Below are 23777 nucleotides of genomic sequence, written 5' to 3'. Positions count from 1 at the left end.
TTTCACTCCGACGGAGCTTTCCCTAGAATTCCCTATTCACTCCGTCTAGTAATTCTGTGTCCGGGAGCAAGTTAGAGAGTGAATAGGGAATATGGAAGAGCTGTGATAGCTGATTGCTATTCTATCCCCACTTCTAAAAGGAAAATAGGGGTAAGGATAAATAAGAAATATTGGCACTAATTGGGAGCTCCGTCTGACTAGTTTAAGCGGGAAAGAAGCAAAATTGACAAATGTTGGTTTCATTATTTTGGAATTAAATTTCAAACGTTTGTTTATATAAATCTAAGGGCCTGATAAAGTAAGTGAAATAAAATTTAAAATAATCCAATATCGTGTATAGTTAAAAAAATTATTCTCCCCTATTTTCCTTTTAGAAGTGGGGATAGAATAGCAATCAGCTCTCACAGTTCTTCCACATATTCCCTATTTACTCTCTAACTTAATTGCTCCCGGACACAGAATTACTAGACGGAGTGAATAGAGAATTCTAGGGAAAGCCCCGTCGGAGTGAAAAGAGTTTAATTCCGAACTCAACTAATAAACATGAATCTCCTATATGCCGCCGTTAAAAAAACGGCAGAGCGTAAAGTGCTATAAAATTATTCTGTAGCAATACAGTGCTATATTAACGGGATCCCTCATGTCTGTTTTACCGACAGTACAAGTCAGTAAACAATTAGTTTAATAAAATTCAAATGCGAAGCAAATTGAATAAACGGGTGTCATTAGGACAAGGTGCCAGCCCTAATGACTAAAACGAACTTAAAAACACTTAAATTAGATGAAGAATAACGCTGTACGACTGTCCCGCGTTCTTGAAGTGGAAACAACCAAAAATAACCTTTCTTCAAGAACGCGGGACAAAGGTAGTACAGAGTTATTTTTCATCCGATATGAGTTTTTGTAAGCTCGATTGACTATCCAATCGTTAGAACTGGCACCTTGTCATAAAGAAGCCCGTTTTTTCAATTTGTTTCGCATTTGACTTTTATTAAATTAATTGTTTATTGACTTGTACTGTCGGTAAAGCAGGCGTAAAGGATCCCGTTAAGACTCCTTTTCCGAGTTTCCGATTCCGAACGTAAGAGAACCGCTGTTCGCTACCAGTGGTAAGCAAATAGCATTAGAGACCGTGCACACCAACACAATGATAGCGAAGTGTTAATGTATAACTGTATACGTATAAATAAATTACACTCAAAAACTGCGAAAATTGACCGAAAGTTTGCGCTGATAGTATGCATATACACCAACCAATATGCATTCTTATCTCACTGTCATTGTGTTAGTGTGCACGGTCTCTATAGCAAATTGTAGCAAATTAGCAAGCAAACCCGGCCGCAGCGGTTCTCCAGTAGTCCAATTAGTCCAATAATCATAAGAAAAATTTGTGGCGCTCAGTGTAGTACTTTACGAAAATGATCAATTTTCAAAAATAAATCTTTACTCGAAAATATACTTAAGGAATTTAAAGGGCAAAAATTAGTAAAATTTCCGAACATTTCCAAACAAAATAGGATTATTATAAACATGAGAAAGTTTTTTTCCACGATGAATTACAATTATAACTGATTACAACATTACTCAAAACACCTAAAGTCTTCTTTGCTTAACAAGTGAACAATTATTGTCAATTATATACGGTATTAATATAACTTTTCTATAACAAATCTTTAATTTACACCATCTAATTCATATATACATATATAAGCTTGTCTCTTTAATGAACTAATTCATAAGCTTATGCTAAATACTTAGTAATTTCTTGTAGTCAGATGAGTTAACACAATTGGAAGTCTAATAAGATACCTTAAACTTTATAATAACTACTGACTAGTTTTATTTTTTTTATAGAAATAATTTTATAGCACTGAAATGGCAACAGCTACTGATGAAATGAGTAAGTAGTATAAATAATTAATTTAACTAAAATTATGAGTATCTTTATTTTTATTAGAAAAATCTTACCCTACATTAAAAAGTATGAATAATTATGAAGCAACAATGTTTTTACGAATACGTAAAGTCTGTATTTCTTTGATTCTATAGCTTTGCTTGAGCGTGTTTTAATACGTTTGGGCTCAGCTGAAACAGATGAACAGTTGCAAGCAGCGGTTTGTAAATTTTTACCACCTGTGTTGCTCAAGTTATCAAGCACACAAGAGGGGGTTAGAAAAAAGGTAATGGAGCTGCTGATTCATATTAATAAAAGAGTGAAAAGTAGACCTCAAGTGCAACTCCCTTTAGATGCTCTTTTGCTACAATATCAGGATCCTACAGCTAGTTCATTTGTCATTGTAAGTTTAAAGAGTAGTATTGTTATATAGTTCTTTTGACCATTATTCTACCTTATATTTTAATGCCTACAGAATTTCACAATAATATACATAAAAATAGGATTTCCTCGATTAGGAATAGAGAAACAAATAGAATTAATACCTGGCATATTAAATGCTATAGAGGGAAAGCCTGTTTCTCATCAAGACAGGTTTCAAATATTTAATAATATATAATAGTTTGTTTTTTACTTATTTTATTGTATTTAATGCTCTTATTATATATTTTAGCCTTTTTCTTATGATAATGCCAATTATGGGTCAGATTAATATTCCAAAAGATCCAGAGAAGTGTAAATCTTTTCTTGGACTTCAAGATAAACCTCAAATAGCTAAACAGCTGACAAATTTTATGCTTGATATTCTATTGTTACCTTATGGGTATGTATATTTATCAAAATAAGGAAAATGAAAAATAGAATTGAATAAAATAGCATAAAATATAAATTTTTATATTTTATTTTAGTTCTGTAAGACAGGTAAAATCTCCACAGCAAGGTCAAGGATCAGACGCTTCTCAGAACATAGTGGCACCACCAGGTTTAAGTGATTATGCATATAAAAGAGTAATAGGTGAAGCTCCACCATCTGCAGAAAAATTAGAGCAAATGAAGCTGGGCATTGTTAAGTTTCTTGTAGGAGGCTTTTTCTCTGAATCTGACATTTTTATCCATTTGATAGTAGCTGCATCTGATACAAGATTCAGTATTGCTAATATAGCAGATTTGGAGTTAAAAAAGATTGTAGGGTAAAGTATTTTAATTTTATACTTTTTTATATGTTTTTAGCATAACCTTTTAACATAATTTGTAAATCACTGTAGCTTAATAGATTGGTCCTCGGTTCAACTAGCTGCTTCATTATATACATTATTTTTGGGTAGTGAAGCAACACAAAAAGATGCAAGACCAGAAACGAAAAGGCAGCCAGCTAGTACACGAATTCGTCTAAAATTGTTGCATTATCTTTGCCATGTTACTGGCACAGGATTCATAATCCCATTATGTATTCAGGTAAATAGGTTAACTAGCCTAAAAATTTACAAAACTAAGATTTTATTTGTAACAACATCATTTTGTTAAAGGTGGTATTTGATTCGTTATATGGCACAATAACAAACTTGAAATTGAAGTCATTAGCTTTAAAGTTTACATCAAATATTGTAACTCAGTACGTTTGTAGACATTTAAAAAAATACTTTTACAGAATAACTATTTAATTTATTTAATTATATATTATGTTAGGTGTAGTCTTACCCCATTAATGCGGGTGGCTGGTGTTATACTAAAAGGGATGACAAAACTAATATCTGAAAATGAAGAAAGTCTTAAAAGCATGGCTTACAATATTATAGGTCAGCTTGCCCAAAGGATTCCATCCCTTGTAAACAAGGATTTAAGTTTAGTTTTAGAACTTTTTGATGCCTTAATCTCAGTAAGTATACAGTTCTTAATTTATAAGGATTATAAACCCTTAAAATACATACTTTTCTAATTATAAATCTCGCGTTTTTGGACACAATATTAGCACTGCTAATGTTATTGTATGGAGAAAATTGTCTAAAAAGTATGTACAGCAGGTTTAATAGTGCGAATAGTGATTCTTAATTATTAATAACTTATATTAGGTGTTAAGTGAATGTAGTGTTCTTTATATGATTGTGAACAGTAAACTGTCAATAATTTTCCTATAATGGGAAAAGTACTAAATATCTACTAGTTGAAAAGATATAATCATTTAAAATTTATGTCAGTACGAGTAGGCATTACTATGCACTATAATGGTTAAAGATATTTTATAATTTATTCAAAATATTAAGAAACAAGAGCTTTTTTAAGGAATTTACCTTTATAATTTATTAATAGGCAGATAATGACTTACGAAGAACAATAAGAGATACATTAATTTGTATGAGTCCTGCTTTTGTATTGGGTAAAGAAGATGTGGACAATATAATTCATATGAAAACTTTACTTCTACATCATATAGAATCTGCAGAACCTAGTGTGAGGTAAATGTCACTTTAATTATTTTCATTATGAATCATTTTTATATATTTGTACTTTGAGAAATGATAATAATTATTACATCTGTAAAAAGGTTTGTAGCAATGCACTATGCTGCAGCTATTTTTCCTCAAAACAATGTGATATCACGATACATATTATTGTTGGCTTCTGGAGATAGTAAACAAGAAATAAGCTCAGAAGCAAAAAAAGCATTATATGGTAGTTCGGATAAAAGTAAAGACAATGAAGAAGAAACACAAATAACATTTCCTGAATTTTTCGAGCTTGTGTCTTTTATTTATGGAAAATTACAAGAACGGTTGAGTATTTGGAATAGCAAAAATGCTATTACTGGTAACAAAACCTTGCCATATGATGTAGACACATTTGTAGAAGTAAGATGTATTCTATTATTTTTTATAAAGCTTTTTTTCTCTTTTAATAAATGTATGTTTTTATAGATTATAAATTACCTCAGATCTTCTCTTGCAAAATCTGCTAATGCCTCAGTAGGAAAGAAACAATTGTGGCATCCATACGAATATTTTCCATTGATTAGACGTTACTTACAAGCTTTAAATAAGGAACAAAATGTTTTATTAATGAATTATATTGAGATGATTTTGATGCTCAGTCACGTATCAGCAGGTGATAATTGAAATACAATAAATTGATATCAATGTTATTCTTGTGGTGTTTCTCTATTTATCTTATTATTCATTATCTATTTTCTTTTTTTTTCAGATAAAATTTCACTTTCTGCTTTGTTTGAGGTAATTGGATGCACATTTCCTGATGAAACATATAATTATAAGAATGAATTACCATGGTTGCGTAGTTTAATCATATCAAGTGTAGTTGATGTACGCCAATTAGCTGCTCAAATATATGCTCTTATAACAGCTAATAATCCAATTGATGATTTTGAAAAACAAATTGAATATATGAAAACACTTGCTAATGACAAAACATTAGAAATTCAACATGGAGGATTGGTAGCTTTGACTCAAATGATAGAAAGAAAAATCAGATTTGTGCAAAGCTCAAATCAGGATTTATCTGACTGGAAAACTTATGAAGATACAGTGAAAATTATTGGTATGGATTTGTAAGTTTAATACCAAACTATAAATTATTTATTATTATTAGCAACTTTCCAATTTTAGTTACTTTTCTTAATAATACCACCCCATTAACGTTATCCGCGGCTATTGAAGGAATTGGTATATTTGGGAAAACTTATTGTTTACCTGTACCTGATGAGACTACTGATTGTATAAGTAAAAAGGGAATAGTTGATAAACTATTATCAATTTTGAACAATGCAAAAATCAGCACAAAGGTTTGTAATATTTTTAAAGATAAAGCTAAATCGGCAATTTGTAGTTTACTACATATTAATTTTTATTTCTCGCAATTTAAATAATAATTATAATTACATTTTTTTAGATCAAGCAAAAGGCTGCTATTTCTCTAGGATATCTATGCATTGGAGAAAATTTTATTCATTGTAGATACATTGTAGACAAATTAATTTCCATGGCAGAAGATGTAAGAAAAATGTTTTATTTTTTACTTTTAATTAACACTATAAACTAATTAAAATGTTCTATTTTAGACAAAAGACATCGAAATACATTTATCTATTGGGGATGCTTTAGTTTGTTGTAGTCAAGGCTCAGCATCTCCAGAACACAGAGATATTCTGATGGTTTTAGCTAGTGAATATAATATAGACTATTCTGATGAATCTACTGCAACATTATTAATTATATTGGATAAATTGCTGCAAATTTCAAAAGCTCCACACCCGAATTCAAGACAAGTATAATATTAATTTATTAAAATTAGTTTTATGTTTCTGTTCAATATATATTTTTAACTAATTTATAGGCTTCATGTGTATGGCTATTGACATTATTGGAACACAATGTTAAAAGGGAATGCATGAAACTTAAATTATCTGCGATCCATTGCACATTCATAGATTTCCTTTCGGACGATAATGGTGAATGAGAGACTATTGTAAGTTCAAATTTTTAAAACAATTTTAAACAAGTATTTTTTTTTTTTCATTGTATAGATATAATACAAGACTTGGCAGCCAAAGGTCTTGGTTTAGTCTATATGAACAGCAGCAAAGAAGAACGTGATGTTTTGGTTTCTAACATATTAGATCAGTTTATGCAGGGACGTAAAACAGTTAAGCAAGTTACTGTAGATACAAAATTGTTTGAGGAAGGAGAGCTAGGAAATACGCCAAATAGGTAAAAATCAATGAAATTGTTGCTTTAATTTTATATTAATTATTGTCACTGGGGTAAAAAGAGCATTTTCTTAAAGACTGTACAATTTTTAGAAGCAAACTATCAACATATAGGGAAATATGTTCATTGGCTACAGAATTACAGCGACCCGATTTTGTTTACTATTTTATGCATTTAGCTAATCAAAATGTTAAGTGGAACTCGAAGAAAGGCGCTGGTTTTGGGTTTGCTGCAATAGCTAATATGGCTAGTGAGGAATTAAACAAATATTTGCCTTATATTATACCAAAATTATATCGATATCAATTTGATCCCAATCCAAAAATTCAACAAAGCATGACTAGTATTTGGCAAGCAATTATTCCTTCTACTCATAAAGCAGTAAGCTGTTTATTTCATTATTATAACTATAAATTTTGATAAAAAAAGATGAAAAGGTTTGGTTTAAACTGAACTTTTACTTTATTATTTTGATATATATCAACTAGGTTGAACAGTACCATAAAGAAATTCTAGTGGATATAAATGAAAATCTTACACATCATGAATGGAGAGTACGAATCAGTTGCTGCCTTGCTCTCTCAGATTTATTAAGACAAAATGCTCTAAGCGAATTAAACACTTGTGCACCTGAACTGTTTAGAAAACTCTTTCGTGTAATGGATGATACACATAAAAATACACGAACAGCTGCAACAAATACAACCAAAATACTTAGCAAGGTTGATATATGACAATAAATAGTATCTTAAGATATACATTAAATTGAAAGAACTTAAAATTTAGTCTTCTTATGTGTACTTTGAAAAATGTTCAAATTTTTGCAGGTTTGTGTTAAGCACTGTGATCCTGTACACGGTAAATCTGGAGAAAAAGTATTAGAAGCTATTTTACCAGTTTTGTTAGATGTTGGTGTTGCAAATGTAGTGGATACAGTGAGGGAAGTTTCATTGCAAACAGTTTCCCAACTTATCACTACAGCTGGAGCTTTACTCAAACCATCTTTGATAATTTTAATACCAGCTCTTTTAATTAATGTTGGAGACTCTGAAAATCCATCATTATCTTATACAAGTACAATGTATGGTGGAACTACGGATGTACAAAATACTATAGATAACTTCAGAGTGGCTGCTGCCAAAGAACATTTTTCTACTGCAGCATTGACAAAAGTAAATTATCTGAGATTATGTAAACATATATCTATAGTTGTTTTTATTAATTCTCTATTAGACATTTTTTATTTTATTGTTTTATCAGATTTTATAACCTAATACTGAAATATAATTTTTTGTGTTATAGTGTATTCAATATATTGATGCTAATATTTTAAAAGAGCTCATGCCAAAAATCATAGAATTAATTAAATCCAGCATAGGATTTGGAACCAAAATTGTGTGTTCTCATTTCTTAACCCATCTAAGCACACATTTGAAGCGTGATTTGCAGCCTTTTGCTGGTATGGCTTTCAATTCTTATTCACATTGTGCAGCGATCTTAAAATAAATTTTATTAATTATTTATTTCAGGTAAGATTCTCACTGCTTTGGTTAATGGTTTAGCGGATCGAAATATCGTTGTTCGTAAAAATAATGCTATTGCCATTGGTCATGTCGTTGGATCAGCAAAAGAATCTAGCTGTGAAAAATTATTTAATACTTTGAAAACTTGGTATATGGAAAAAGAAGGCAAGGATAATTTTTATTTAAATTTAAAGTACTTCAATTGAATCTGTTTCATTGTTATATTGTAAATATATAACTAATTAATTGTTAATTTATAGATGAATCACTACAATTAGCAGTTGGTCAAACTTTGGATGCAATTAATACTCATAATCAAGATATTCTACGCAATCATTTGAATATCATAGCACCTCTTGTATTCTTTGCCATGCATATTGATAAAACACCAGGTAAATTGAATGTGATAAATACATTAGCAATAGTATTCATATAAATAAGTGTACTATTATTAATTAGTGTTTGTTTATGAAAATAGAAAATGAAAACACAATAGAATTATGGACCAATCTGTGGAATGACATAACGCCGGGATCAGAAGCTGGAATTCGACAAAATTTAGAATCGATAACAAATATGCTGCAATCAGCCTTCGAGTCGGCATCTTGGACAAGAAAAGTTCAAGCTGCTAATGCTGTTCACACAGTAGCGATAAAATTGGGAGATGGTATAAATAATGACGCAAGAAATGTATTGTTAAAAGTTTTAATCGAAGGTCTTTGTGGAAGAACTTGGAATGGAAAAGAGCGCCTTTTAAATGCATTGGCTACTTTAACATGTCGTAGCAAGTAAGTTTTTACATAAAACGATGAAAACGACAAGATCCCTCATTACATAAAGGAATGAACTTATATTTATTGCTTTTAAGGATTGCGTTAACAACGAATGAAGAGCTCTTGTCCACAATAATAGAGATATTAAGTCGTGAAAGTAGAAAGGGAACGATGGATTATAGAAGAAATGCTTTAAAAGCATTAGCTGAAATTTTGCATGAGCTAGATGTCGATAAATTTTCAGAAACCTATGATATTGCTCAAGAATTATTAGTGAAGGTAATAAGTGATAATCACTACTATTTAATTTAAGTAATAAAATTGAAAATTATAATTATAGCTTTCAAATAAAAACGAAGAGGCGGAGGAAGGCAATTTTGCCGAGATCGTTAAGCAGAAAGAAGAAAATATTAACGTACAGGAAACAATTTACGAAGTTTTAGGAAAAGCTTGGCCAACCAATAAAGAAACACAAGGTTTATTAATAAGAAGTTTAAATAAAAGAATCAGAAATTAATAAATTATATTTATTAACAAGCATAATCTTTTTTATAGATAAATATTGTGTTGAATTTATTAATCACTGCCAACAAATTTTGGCAAACAGCACACGGACTGTGCAAGTGGCAATACTCGTGGCTCTCAATTTGTATGTTGATAGGTTAAAACTATTCCAAATGAAAAATACTGAAATGACAAATGATGATATCATAATGTATGAAGCAGTGTGTGGTGTACTTTATAACATATTAAGAAGCTGTATTGGTAAGTATTTTAATAATATCGGTAAGAAATATTACAAAAAATTGTTTAAATCACATCTATCTATCTATTATAGGTGAATCAAAATATACTCGAATAAGAAAAGAATCTTTAAATATTATATTGTGTCTCTCAAAGAAAATGCTAGGAGCTGAAAATATCGAACAACTGGACAAGGTAAAGTCATTGGCAAATGAACTTTTACCGGAGCTTTTAAAAGATAACCAGCCTGAAATTCGTATGAGAGTTGTTGATGTAAAAAGCATACTAAATATTTAATTAATACGATAGAAATATATTAATTAATAATAAGATAACAGAAGGGTGCATCGCATGTGCCGATGATATTTTCTTAAAGAAAATTTAAGAGATCGCAAAACCAGCAAAATAGTCCACCCTTATGTCTTTAAGTTTACGAAATTGAATATTTATTTAATTATACTTACTTTTAAATTTGTTTTAAATATATATCGGTTATCCCATTTTAAAAAATGACTTGCAATATTTGTTAAAAATTACGTTTTACCACAAAAATGATTTAAATAAATTTGTTTGATTTGAAGTGGGAATTAAGTTTGTATCATTGTTTTGACTTTGAAAGGTCATTTGAAGGCAAGATGAAGATCACATTGAGTTTATTAAATGCCCCACCACCTACTGTTTATTACTTTGTTTTGCATCTGCTTCTAAGAGCGTTTTAAAAATATATTAGTGTAGTATTTCATCCACGTGTTCACGAGATATTGAAATTTGAAATTACTGATATGTGAGTAAAACCGTGCGAAAAAGCGTAGCGATATACCTGGATGAAATGATACATTGATATAAGATTAATATTATCATAGTCTTTTTAGATAAGCTACAAGAATATGCAATATAAAAGTAGGACTCTTAATTCAAAAGTAATAATTCAAGTTCAGATTAATGACAAACGTGTATGTCCACATTAAAGTCATACAACTTTTAGTTAAATCATTTTTTCGTAAACGTAATTTTTATTAAATATTTCAAGTCGTTATTTAAAATGGGACACCCTGTATACTATGTATAGAGTGTTTAGAGTGAGGGTACCAACTCGAAAATTCTTGATAGAGGAAAGGATTTAAAAGAAAAACTTCCATCAAATATTATTAATTATTTGCTTCAAACTATCTCTATTAGCTGAACACTTCAGCGACTCTGCTCTTTTTCTATTGAATGAACGAGTCAATGACATTGCTCTTTTGATCATGTTTCGCTTGGAAAAACCTCTGATTATTAGAATAACTAGTAAGGAGTAGAAAATTGAATCATTCTTGCCATGCTATTTTGTAGTAAATTAACTTGTATCGCGTTAGCCCCCGATTTTAGAAATAGGGAACACTACTCAACAAACGCCTAGAGGGTCAAATTCTAACTTCGCATGAAAATATTCATCTTTTGATTGACTAATCACATATGTTTAAAAAACTGTTTAAAATCTATACTTGATTCAATTTAAGTGAAAAATAAATATTTTTACATGAATTCTTGTGTATAATTAACGTCTTAGTTTAAAATTTATTCTAAAAACAGATAAAAAATTTAAATACACATATAATTAACTCTAAAGGAAAATAAAAATTAGAATCCGAAATTTGAAATTAGAGACTTCTCATTCAAATAGTAAACACGTGGAAAATCCCCTAGTTAGTAAAAGTGTTCTCCATTATAATAAAAAAAAATTTAAATCGTCAATTTTTTGGGAGCAGAATGTAGGGGAAATTGATTTGTCGACCTTTCAGTTAACTCTTTCTTAGTACACAGTGAAGTTAGATGAAATATAACGGATTCAAAATTTAATATGTAGGCTAAATCAGGCTAAATCTAACATTTTTTTATTGTTATACATGGCTTAAAATTCTTTCCCCTGTATCCATTTTTTGGATGGACACCTTCCAACTGAACACTTTATGTATACAGAGTGAGCCATTTTAATCGTCTAAATAAATATCTAGAGATGTACATAAAATGTTTTAAATAAAAATTTGTTCACGTCTATTGGGACGTAAGGTGGTAACATTAGCTTGACCCGAAGACATCATTTGAAGATCATGTGAAAATCATCTGGAATTTTTTAAATAAAACCCCAATTTTCAAATTGTATATTTTTGTATTTTATTTCAAGAGCTATTCCTCAAACCGTCATTACATTTATTTATTTCATTTAGTCATTTAGGGGATATTTCGATTTAAAATTATACGTAAATGAACCACTTTGCGGGGTAGCTATAAAGGTCACGCACACTACTTCAGCAAAACATACAACTAAATATAATTTCAAAACGTAATATCTCGTAAATTATCGGATGAAACGAAACTAGATTTTTTGAAACCCTTAAGAGAAGTTACAAAAATACACAATTAAAAGTGAAGGGTTACATTTAAAATTTTCTAACTGTACGTGACCTCTATAGCATGTTTCAAGGTCAAACCAATGTTATCATTTTATGTCTCCTTCAAGATCAAACAATTTTTACTTGAAAAATTGTTTCACATTTTATTAATATCTCAAGATAATTACCCAAGGCGATTAAAGACTCCGACTGTATGTTGTAAAATATATAAATAAATAATTAGTGGTAATAAAAAAACTAAATATACTTGAGATTATTTGGAATCATAATATTCATTATAACTTATCGATTTAATACATTTTTAATAACAAAAGTGCTGTTAAGTAAAAATAGTCAATTGGATCAAACAAGATAATTATTTAAGTAATAACCAATAACTCAAAATATATTATTACTCGTTTTAAGTCAATTGATGAAAATGAAAAAATATTAAATACTGAAGATTTCATTAACTACTACTATCTCAAGAATTTTTAATTTTTACAGATGAAAAGGTCTTTCAGATATTCAGTACAGACAAAAAAGTGACATAATTTAAAAAATATTTTAGTTAATTGCATATTTTATATTATTTATAATAAAAGCAATTATTCATATCAAACATTTTTTAAATTTCTCACTCACATAATTTAAAAGATATAATCTTATTTGTATTTCAATTTGATTTAGTATTACAAAATTTGTGTCATTCAACCCTAGGCTTTTTAATACTAATTCCAATATTTGATCCACCAGGTAACTATTCTCATATATTTTTAAAGTTGATTTCCATAACAAATGTATGTATAATCAAAATATTTATATACTACCAGAATAAAAAAATATGTACAAAATTACAAAACTAAAGATTGTTTGATTCAGTTAGAGATTAAAATGAAATACAAATATTTAAATTTCACATAATTTAAGCTAATTATTCTGCATCTATAATCAAGTGTTACATGGCTTAATACATTGAGGATCCATATAGATGATATTTTTAGGAAAGCGGTCCATAATGATAAATTTTTTCTCATTACATTCGCTCAAGACATCAAGAAATCCAAACCAATAAATAACTAGGCCTGTTCCAAACCTATTCCAATAACTTAAAAATTGTTCTTTTATATACTTTTGATGAATTTCTACATTGCCAAATCGAGCTTTTGATTCAATCCAATTAATAACGAAGCCATTTAGTGCTATGGGTATCTCAAGCTTTACATCTGGAGTTTTGTCATATCCTTGGGTCCTTAAAAATTCTTCATCACGAAAAGCAATATTTCGTTCTTTAAGATGGTTTTGTAATATTAATTCATATTCTTGGCCTATTGACCTGAAATTTGATATTACCCTTAAGTATTATGAAATTAAATGCTGTGATATTTGCCACAAATTTATCTTAGATTTTGTATAGCATCAGTATGAGAACAATGAATTTATAATTTATCAAATATATACTTACAACCCAATTGCATCTGCCACAGGACCATACAGATCATCATATATAACACACTATAAATAATATTAATATTAGTATTTTATAATTTACTTTATACTTTCAATAGAATAAGTTAACATTATTTTGGTGCCTGATAAATTGACAAAACATTTCTTACCAAATAAATTTCATATGCTAGACCTTTATGCTCTATTAGAGTTGTGTCCTTCAAAAACTTAGCAATATCACTTTTAGTTACTGAAAGAGTTAAAAATTAAGTTTTTATATTTCATTAAGCATTCTGTAATTTTATTAAAGAGACAAAACTTTAATTCAATTACCATTATTATTTCCACTATAATGTTTTTCTAGTATATTTTTAGCTAACAAGGCAGGAGGAGCACCAATTTTTTTAGACATATTCAATAAAATTCCACATGATTGTCCTTGTTCAACAGCCTCCAAGTAGCTGCAATTAATTCAGTATGGTTTATTTTTTGTAAACAAAGACAAATAATTCATTATCATACTTACGTATCATAGTAATTCTTACAACTACCAAATAACTTTGCATGAGATATTTTCATCTTCTGCTGAATTTCTAAAGAAAGTATACTATATAAAGTATTGGATGGAATGCTAAAATAGTAATTTTATTTTAGAAAACTAATAAGATAAACAAATCAATTCATAAGTTTTAACTCACCTAGCATATTTTTTTATCAACATTTTGGCACAGTCCTTAGAAAGCCCTTTAAATTTTCTAATATTTAATAAAATGTCATAATACTGTTCAGGCTTCATTATGGAAAAATGATTAACACAAACAAAAAAATGCAAAATATCTTTATATACAGGGCGCGTTCCGTTATTTACTGTGAGTATGTACTTAAAGTGAAATTAATACCGTTCCGCTATAGCTTAAGCAGAGATGAAACGGGAGATTGCTCATGCGAGGTCCCGACCCCGAGGCAATCCCTACCGGTAGGCGGCGCTGGTGTTGGCAAACGCGTGTCTCAGGTCCATCTAACCCCTAACGCCATCTATCGGAAGAGACCACGAAGCACGAGCGTTAAGCTTAGAATAGGGTAAAACATATATGCATTGTTGCCAGAAAGCGGAATAAAGAGAGAGCGGAGATATTTTCTCGGACCTCTCTGTCTTTCTCGCTGTTAGCTTCTAGCAGAAGAGTCGAGGCAAAATCTTTCCGTTTCGCTTTGCCGAAAATCTACCAATATTCGATGTCATTTATATTTGCAGGCCAATGCCTTTATACATGATTTTTTCAGCATATTTATTTATCAGCACTGACTTATTTAAATCAATAATAAATTAAGGAAATGCGTATTTGATATATAATAATTATTTTAACTATAATTTCATCGTTATATTTCGCTTATTTCCGTAAAATCTGCATTTCTTTAGTTTATTATTGATTATTGTAAGTCAATGGCAATTTAAAAAAATTTAATCTTAAAAAAAAAAGAAAAGTACCGATCAGTAGTGGGATTCTGTAACTCTTAGCGACAACTTTCGGTATCGTTAAGTCCAGTTACCGACAGAAATCGCTAAGTGCGATTCTGTAACTCAGAGTCAGCGATGATTGTCGCTTGTAATGTCGGTACTGTCGGTAACCTACCGAATCCTACCGAATAAACGTACCTTTCCTTCTTAAGAAAACTCTTAGTACAATCTTAGTTAAGCGACGGAGTTACGAACAATTGAAGTTAATATAAATTGTACTAAACCGAATCATTTAGCTGAGAATTGATATTTCACTGAGTTTTTTATTGAAAGGAAAACTAAAAATATCGTTATAACTTAACAACGACCGAGATAGATGTCGCTAGAGGTTCAACGGTACTAATATAAAATTTATCCGACGAATAACGTTTATAAACCTTTGCTTTTCCTTGCACGCATTCCACCAAAAACTCACAATGATCGTAATAAATAATATATACCACATCAACTATTATATTGTGAGTGTTTTTGGCCTCAAGTGGGTCAAACCCCTTAACGACAGCTGTCGGTATCGCTAACTACCGACAGTTATCGCTTGCGCTAACGAATGAGCGATTCTGTAACTTTAGCTTTACGACAATAGTCGGTGCAACTCATATTTGTACGATAACGATAAAATTCGTTAAGGTTCTAGGGAAGCTGGTAATATTGGTGTATTAATACCAACCGAAATAGGAATTTTTGTGTTACTTGACTATATCATTTTTGACTATAGCAATTCTTACTATAGCAAAATTATCATATTTTATTTAAAAGAAGTATTAAAACGTAAGTATATTTTAATTAAAATAAGTAGTAAAAATTAATGTTTTAACATTTTTTTGAGTTAGACAATGTACAGTTAGTGCCTGTGTGCTATAGTTAAATAATACAATTAATTCTATATTTGAGAGAAAACCTCTGCATATATATATATATATATTTATTTTTAAATATAAAAATTGGAAAAATATTAAATTTTATTTCCTACGATTTTTACTGTAAGCCTTAATTTATAAAGAAAATTTATTGTAAGTACTTTTTTGTGATTTCTAAATATTAATTTAAGAAATATTTGTGACATTTATTATATTTACTTTCTCGGTAAACATCTACCGACGCCTATCACGGTCGTCGTTAAGTTAACGATAGAATTCGGTAGCGACCGCCATTTTTAACACCAATTATCGAAAACTTTGTGTTACAGAATCGCTCTTAGCGATATCTCTCGGTAACTCGATTCAATTACCGAAAGTTGTCGATAACTAGTTACTGAATGCATATATAGACGGAAGTTACAGAATCGCTCTTTTCGTTACTGCAAGCGACAACTATCGGTAGTTAGCGATTCCGACAATCATCGCTGGGAAGTTACAGAATCCCAGCACAGGAATCGAACCCGGACCAACGAATCGCCACGCGATTACCTTACCGCCTAGACCACGAAGCTTCTTCAGCGCACCGTAAACAGATAGTCTTTTTAAGGGCTTGAAATCTTCTTTTAAACCATATAAATAAACGAGCAACCGACAGCTTTATTCATTATTATTCTATCATAATGGTACACAAATTAAAGAATAATTATATAATGTAGATTTTCAAAAGCTTTTCCAATAACCAAGAACGGAAACTGCGAGCGTTGATTATTTATCTTCGTTCTTGGCTATTGGAAAAGCTTTTGAAAACTATTCAAAATATAATTATTCCTTAATTTGTGTACCATTATGACAGAATAATAATGAATAAAACTGTCGGTTGCTCGTTTATTTATATGGTTTAAAAGAAGATTTCAAGCCCTTAAAAAGACTATCTGTTTACGGTGCACTGAAGAAGCCTCGTGGTCTAGGCAGTAAGGTAATCGCATGGCGATTCGTGGGTCCGGGTTCGATTCCTGATCGGTGCTTTTCTTTTTTTTTTAAGATTAAATTTTTTTAAATTGCCATTGACTTACAATAATCAATAATAAACTAAAGAAATGCAGATTTTACGGAAATAAGCGAAATATAACGATGAAATTATAGTTAAAATAATTATTATATATCAAATACGCATTTCCTTAATTTATTATTGATTTAAATAAGTCAATGCTGATAAATAAATATGCTGAAAAAATCATGTATAAAGGCATTGGCCTGCAAATATAAATGACATCGAATATTGGTAGATTTTCGGCAAAGCGAAACGGAAAGATTTTGCCTCGACTCTTCTGCTAGAAGCTAACAGCGAGAAAGACAGAGAGGTCCGAGAAAATATCTCCGCTCTCTCTTTATTCCGCTTTCTGGCAACAATGCATATATGTTTTACCCTATTCTAAGCTTAACGCTCGTGCTTCGTGGTCTCTTCCGATAGATGGCGTTAGGGGTTAGAGACACGCGTTTGCCAACACCAGCGCCGCCTACCGGTAGGGATTGCCTCGGGACCTCGCATGAGCAATCTCCCGTTTCATCTCTGGCTTAAGCCTACGGCACACTATGCTGGATTTCGTGCTAGAATGCTTGCTAGAATTGTGAAGACCAATGATGATTCAGTTGTGAATTAAATATAATAATCTCATTGGTCCTCACAAATCTAGCAAGCATTCTAGCACGAAATCCAGCATAGTGTGCCGTAGGCTTAACTGAAAAGCAACCTATGCTGGATGAGTTGGCGACATTTTCCCACCCGCTTATAGAAATTTTTATAATATATAGTTGGCAATTCTGAACTCATGAATCATAAAATATCAGATTAAAACTTAAGGCGTAATATTGGCCGGAAGTTTTGGTTTTTGACAGCTTTGAAAGGTACAATTGTGTATTTGATATGAAGTATGATTTCAAATATTTCAATGCACAAATATTATTTTTTGAGTGAAAGTGCTAAACACAATATAAATAAAAATGAAGATAATTAAGCACGCTAGCTATAATATGCAAAATGAAAATAATATTTCTGCTATATTTTATTTAATGTAAAGTAGTGGGGATTAACTGTCTTAAATATTTAACAAAACTTTACTAATATTAACTGAAAATAAAAAGTAATGATTTCTTTTTTAGGTTGGAGAAAAGCAACTTAATATGGAAATGGTTATAATGTGCAAGATAAGAAATACCACTGAAGCTATAGCATATATCAGATAAGTTACAAATTATTTGCCTTTATATTATCAACTTTTACACAAAGAAAATGAATAAGTGTTACTTTGTGAAAATTTTAATTCCTTCCGCAGGCTGTACAATTAACTCTCATTCATCTTGCAAATGTTATCGACAAGAGTAACCTGGATGTTGGACTTCAAAGTAATGTCCCCTCGACAATTTATTGGTATACATATGATAGGAGCAATAATGTTGGTTTACTTTGTGCTGCTAGAGGAATATACAAATAAAGCGACAAATAAAACCATTGCATATATGTAAACATTTCCAGGTAAAAATACAATTTTCAACTATTTAACTGTGGTTGATATCTAAACAGTAATATATTCCCTTTTTTATTTTAATAAGACGGTTGCCTTAGATGGTCTAAATATTTTTAATAAGACAAATTAATTTTAGGTGAAAATAGAGTAATAATTTCTTATTTAGATCATAAATGTTTTATTTCAATGTGAAAGCAGTTATAATATACATAATCAGAGATATCATCAGTTGTAGTATCGTATAGCAATTTTATAAGTGGAACAAAACATTATCATGGTTTTATTAGATTGATCCCAATTAACTTTCAATATAATGCTTAACTCGTCTATATTTCAATTAATTACAACACTAAAGTTCAAGCTTAGTTCGGTATATAAATTTGGTCCCAAATAATTGTAAATTGTTTCTATCCATATTATCAATTCTTACAATAAGAAAATGTAATAGGTCTGTGTGTTTGTGTGGGTATAGAAATTTTAATTTCTTTGTAGGTCTTAATTATTTCTTTTTGCTGGCAATGTTATTGATATATGTAGAATAACAGGACTTTCGAATTGTAACAAAAAGTTCTATTTGGTTATTGATTTACAAGAGCAATAAAAGATAGTTTCAATTACTAATCTATCAAAGATACATTCAAATTAATAATATTGCAAAGATAAGCAAGTAAGCAGTTAAATATCTATTTAACAATTAAACTAACATATTTATTTAATTATTTCTATTTATTATTTCAAAGATAAATATACATCTTCATCCATCTTCCAATATCGATTCTTTAATAATATTAACTGATCTACAAAGTTATCGTATGAATCTTTATCTATTTCAATTTGTGGAATTAAGTTTTGTTTATATATAATGTTATCAATTTGTTTTAATTTAATATTTTGTAATTGAAGAATCATATTTTCCTTTTCTTTGTTTTTTAATTGCTGCACTTCTTCTAGGTTGTCAAATAAGTTTGTAATTTCCTCATAATTTTTTTCTTGCATTATTTTTTCAATTTGTTCAAAAAAATGGAGAATTTCAACATTTTTACGACACCTTTTTTTTCTCTGGATTTAAATGTGGTGTTTTTAAACATTTTAATAGTATTTAAATTTTCAGTGACAATTCATTTCAAAGTATCTGCAATATAAAAATGGGAAAATTATTTAAAGTAAGTATTTTTTACATAAATATAAATCAGATTACAATATATTCTGAGATAGATTAACGTTAATATCAACCACAGTTAAATAGTTGAAATTGTATTTTTACCTGGAAATGTTCACATATATGCAATGGGTTTATTTGTCACTTTATTTGTATATTCCTCTAGCAGCACAAAGTAAATCAACATTATTGCTCCTATCATATGTATACCAATAAATTGTCGAGGGGACATTACTTTGAAGTCCAACATCCAGATTATTCTTGTCGATAACATTTGCAGGATGAATGAGAGTTAATTGTACAGCCTGCGGAAGGAATTAAAATTTTCACAAAGTAACACTATTCATTTTCTTTGTGTAAAAGTTGATAATATAAAGGCAAATAATTTGTAACTTATCTGATATATGCTATAGCTTCAGTGATATTTCTTATCTTGCACATTATAACCATTTCCACATTAAGTTGCTTTTCTCCAACCTAAAAAAGAAATCATTACTTTTTATTTTCAGTTAATATTAGTAAAGTTTTATTAAATATTTAAGACAGTTAATCCCCACTACTTTACATTAAATAAAATATAGCAGAAATATTATTTTCCTTTTGCATATTATAGCTAGCATGCTTAATTATCTTCATTTTTATTTATATTGTGTTTAGCACTTTCATTCAAAAAATAATATTTGTGCATTGAAATCATACTTGATATCAAATACACAATACCTTTTAAAGCTGTCAAAAACCAAAACTTCCGGCCAATATTACGCCTTAAGTTTTAATCTGATATTTTATGATTCATGAGTTCAGAGTTGCCAACTGTATATTATAAAAATTACTATAAGCGGGTGGGAAAATGTCGCCGACTCTGCTGGATTTCGTGCTAGAATGCTTGCTAGATTTGTGAAGACCAATGAGATTATTAGTTGCTTTCCTTTTACTCCTAAAGTGAGTTTGATCGACTCATTTGTATACAATTTAAGTAACATAAACTGTACTCAACTGAGTCACATAACTGAGATTTAACTGAGTTTTGGTGTAAAAGGAATGCACCTATTATATTTAATTCACAACTGAATCATCATTGGTCTTCACAATTCTAGCAAGCATTCTAGCACGAAATCCAGCATAGTGTGCCGTAGGCTTTACAGTATACTCATAAGTTGCTGCAAGAGTTCTAGGGAATATTCATGACGTCACGAACTTACTAGCACTTTTTACTGTAACCAGAGATGAAACGGGAAATTGCTCGCGAGGTCCGTGAGGTCCGTCCCGAGCAAGGTTGCCAAGTCCGCCATCTTGAATAGTACTACGCTCTATAGTAAGTGAATTTTGATATAAGGAATGCAGACTGCACAAAGTATACTGCCAGCGGAAATACGTCAGTAGCCATCTTAAATGCAGAACGTAATATATCAAAAATTATATATATTATATTCACAGCCTGTCACCGTGAACGGCGTGAACGAAGACAAATGTTAGTATACGGAAAAATAAAGTGTAATAAAGAAATAAGGAGTAGTGACAGCTTTGATCTATCTGACAGTTGATGTACTTATGGTATAAGTGAATAAATAAAATAAAAATGCTTTTCCTAAATTGATTTTTAATTTTGATAAAATGGTCAAATGTAGCCATTAATTAATTAGATTTGGTAATAAATACAAAAAATGCGTTTTATTATAACAAATGAGTTGAGGTAAAATAAACTCAATGTTTTTATATTAATTTGTTAACAAATGCATTTTTTTATTTATTATTGAGTCCAATAAGTTAACGGTTATTAAAAAAAACATTCTTTGTAATGAAACAAAAAATGAAAAAATTTTAATCTTCACCAAGACTCGAACACGAGCCCACCGCATGACAAACGGCAACCTTACCGCCTGCGCTACAGCGCTCACTTGATGTACCAAGAGCAAAACAGCCTTTTAAAGACTGACTACAATTCTTTCACTAACTCGTCATAAACGATCAAGAATTAGCTGTAATAATAAATACATTTATCTACATAGCATTATTGTACTAAATTTATTGTTTTTAATTTGAAGCATACATTTTGCATGAAGATATGATAATTTAAAACCATTCAGTACTCTATATACAAAACTACTCATATGCTCAACTATCATAAATTAATTAAGTAATATTATAATATTTGTTATATGTAGTCGAATAACTATGATAAACCAGCATATGAATAGTTTTGTATTTAAAGTATTGCATGAACATCCTTAAAGTATCGTATCTTCATGTAAAATGTATGCTTCAAATTAAAAACATAATAAATTTAGTGCAATAATGCTATGGAGATAAATGTATTTATTATTGCAGCTAATTCTTGATCGTTTATGACGAGTTAGTGAAAGAATTGTAGTCAGTCTTTAAAAGGCTGTTTTGCTCTTGGTACATCAAGTGAGCGCTGTAGCGCAGGTGGTAAGGTTGTCGTTTGTCATGCGGTGGGCTCGTGTTCGAGTCTTGGTGAAGTTTAGAATTTTTTCATTTTTTTTTTCATTACAAGGAATTTTTTTTTTAATAACGATTAATTTATTGGACTCAATAATAAATAAAAAAATGCATTTGTTAACAGATTAATATAAAAACATTGAGTTTATTTTACCTCAACTCATTTGTTATAATAAAACGCATTTTCTGTATTTATTACCAAATCTAATTAATTAATGGCTACATTTGACCATTTTATCAATATTACAAATCAATTTAGGAAAAGCATTTTTATTTGCTTTGAGTTTTTAGGTAAACGCAGCACCACTTCACACGGATAACACGTAAAAATGTCACGGTTAGCGGTAGTCGCTCTTCTTCTAAAGCCAATGTTGCCTGAAGTCCAAATCACACCTATGCTCTCCAGGCATAGTTGTGTTTGTACCGCTTCCCTTTAAATTTTCTATACTCCTGCTGGCTAGCGCCTATCTTCATTTTTGTTGCTAAAAGCTTGATTCTGGCATCACTGCCGTGTGGAACTATTAGTTTGCTAATAAAAGCAGAGGCTTAATTTTAAGAGATTGCAACATATAGTAATTAATATAGATACAATTGTAAAAAGAAAACAAAAATTTTATTTTACATATATTAACTTTAAATAAAATCCCACAAAGTACTGTAAAATATCTAACATGTTATATTATATATCTAATCTGTCAGCTTCTTTATTTTAATATTCATCTCAATTATCACAGTTTGATCCTCAGCGATGACACAGTAACCACATTATGGTGAATCTATTCTTTTCTTTTAATGTTCGATCCACATAGCTTCATCCTCAGCAGTGATACAGTAAACACACGTACATTACTATAATTTAATCTGAAACAAAATCCCACAAAGTACTATAAAACATCTTACATTTTATATTATATATTTATTCTGTCATTTTCTTTATTTATTATTGTATTTACCCAAAATGCTGACTCATTTATTTTAATGTCTGTCTCAATTAACACAGTTTGATCCTCATCAGCGATGACACAGAAACAACATTATGGTGAATCTATTCCTTTTGTTTTAATGTTCAATCCACATAGCTCCATTCTCAGCATTGACATAGTAAACACTTTACAATAATTTAATCTGAAACAAAATCCCAAAACGTACTATATAAAATCTTACATTTGAAATTACAAATGTAATCTGTCAGCTTCTTTATTTGTATCGTATTTACCCAATGTGTTGACTTGTTTATTTTAATATTCATCTCAATTAACACAGTTTGATCCTCAGCGATGACACAGTAACCATAATATGGTGAATCTATTCCTTTCATTTTAATGTTCAATCCACATAGCTCCATCCTCAGTAGTGACATAGTAAATACATTACTATAATTTAATCTGAAATAAAATCCCAGAAAGTACTATAAAATATCTTACATTTTATATTATATATCTAATTTGTCAGCTTCTTTATTTATTATTGTATTTACCCAGTTTTTTGACTCGTTTATTTTATTATCCGTCTCAATTAACATAGTTTGAATCTCAACGATGACACTATAACCACATTATGTTTAGTCTATTCCTTTATTTTAATTTTGAAAATCTGCATAGCTCCATCCTCAGCACAGTGACATAGTAAACACATTACTATAATTTAATCTGAAATAAAATCCCACAAAGTACCACAAAATATTTATATCTTACATTTTATATTATAAAATTTATTGTTATACTTATCTAAAATGTTCAGTCCTTTATATACTTTTAAAAATTATTTTTATGTACATTTTACAAATT

General features: G+C 29.8%; 2 protein-coding genes across 4 annotated transcripts; one reads left to right on the top strand and one right to left on the bottom strand.

The window, feature by feature from the left end:
• Positions 1-1326: 1326 nt before the first annotated feature.
• On the top strand, positions 1327-9958 carry LOC136778528 (proteasome adapter and scaffold protein ECM29). Of its 2 annotated transcripts, none has more exons than XM_066735459.1 (29): positions 1327-1616; positions 1855-1900; positions 2050-2297; positions 2370-2488; positions 2568-2717; positions 2803-3084; positions 3160-3349; positions 3421-3506; positions 3581-3770; positions 4202-4347; positions 4437-4740; positions 4807-4993; positions 5090-5443; positions 5512-5687; positions 5795-5896; positions 5964-6170; positions 6239-6353; positions 6429-6612; positions 6705-6993; positions 7101-7334; positions 7440-7784; positions 7915-8071; positions 8142-8300; positions 8396-8527; positions 8614-8923; positions 9004-9187; positions 9249-9384; positions 9464-9673; positions 9747-9958. In XM_066735459.1, the coding sequence occupies exons 2-29, from the start codon at positions 1876-1878 to the stop codon at positions 9947-9949; spliced, it is 5424 nt and encodes a 1807-aa protein (XP_066591556.1). In that variant the 5' UTR covers positions 1327-1616; positions 1855-1875; the 3' UTR covers positions 9950-9958. The 2 variants fall into 2 exon arrangements, with proteins under 2 accessions (XP_066591556.1, XP_066591555.1); XM_066735458.1 differs by having other exon boundaries at positions 1327-1643.
• Positions 9959-12961: 3003 nt separating this feature from the next.
• Positions 12962-14413, bottom strand: LOC136778535 (CDAN1-interacting nuclease 1). 2 transcript variants are annotated; one of them, XM_066735469.1, is made up of 6 exons: positions 14172-14413; positions 14000-14104; positions 13807-13934; positions 13644-13723; positions 13490-13539; positions 12962-13360 (listed from the first exon to the last, which is right to left on the bottom strand). In XM_066735469.1, exons 1-6 carry the CDS (start codon positions 14267-14269, stop codon positions 12976-12978), a joined length of 846 nt encoding a protein of 281 aa, XP_066591566.1. In that variant the 5' UTR covers positions 14270-14413; the 3' UTR covers positions 12962-12975. The 2 variants fall into 2 exon arrangements, with proteins under 2 accessions (XP_066591566.1, XP_066591567.1); XM_066735470.1 differs by having other exon boundaries at positions 14000-14066; positions 14172-14327.
• Between the last annotated feature and the right edge of the window lie 9364 nt (positions 14414-23777).

Source organism: Prorops nasuta, unplaced genomic scaffold (assembly GCF_024137725.1).
Source record: "Prorops nasuta isolate Cenicafe-Biocafe unplaced genomic scaffold, Cenicafe_Pnas_1.2 PNAS00014, whole genome shotgun sequence".
NCBI classification, from domain to species: Eukaryota; Metazoa; Arthropoda; class Insecta; order Hymenoptera; family Bethylidae; genus Prorops; species Prorops nasuta.
The sequence above is the reverse complement of the archived record's forward strand: the minus strand, read 5'-3'. Positions and strand labels throughout refer to the sequence as shown.

Coding starts and splice junctions, on each gene's coding strand:
- LOC136778528 (XM_066735459.1), top strand. CDS start 1,876: ATGGCAACAGCTACTGATGAAATGA. Junction 3,350..3,420: donor TAATCCCATTATGTATTCAG/GTAAATAGGTTA, acceptor ATTTTGTTAAAG/GTGGTATTTGATTCGTTATA. Junction 3,507..3,580: donor ACATCAAATATTGTAACTCA/GTACGTTTGTAG, acceptor ATATTATGTTAG/GTGTAGTCTTACCCCATTAA.
- LOC136778535 (XM_066735469.1), bottom strand. CDS start 14,269: ATGAAGCCTGAACAGTATTATGACATTTTATTAAATATTAGAAAATTT. Junction 14,105..14,171: donor TTGATAAAAAAATATGCTAG/GTGAGTTAAAAC, acceptor TTACTATTTTAG/CATTCCATCCAATACTTTAT. Junction 13,935..13,999: donor TGTAAGAATTACTATGATAC/GTAAGTATGATA, acceptor AATTAATTGCAG/CTACTTGGAGGCTGTTGAAC.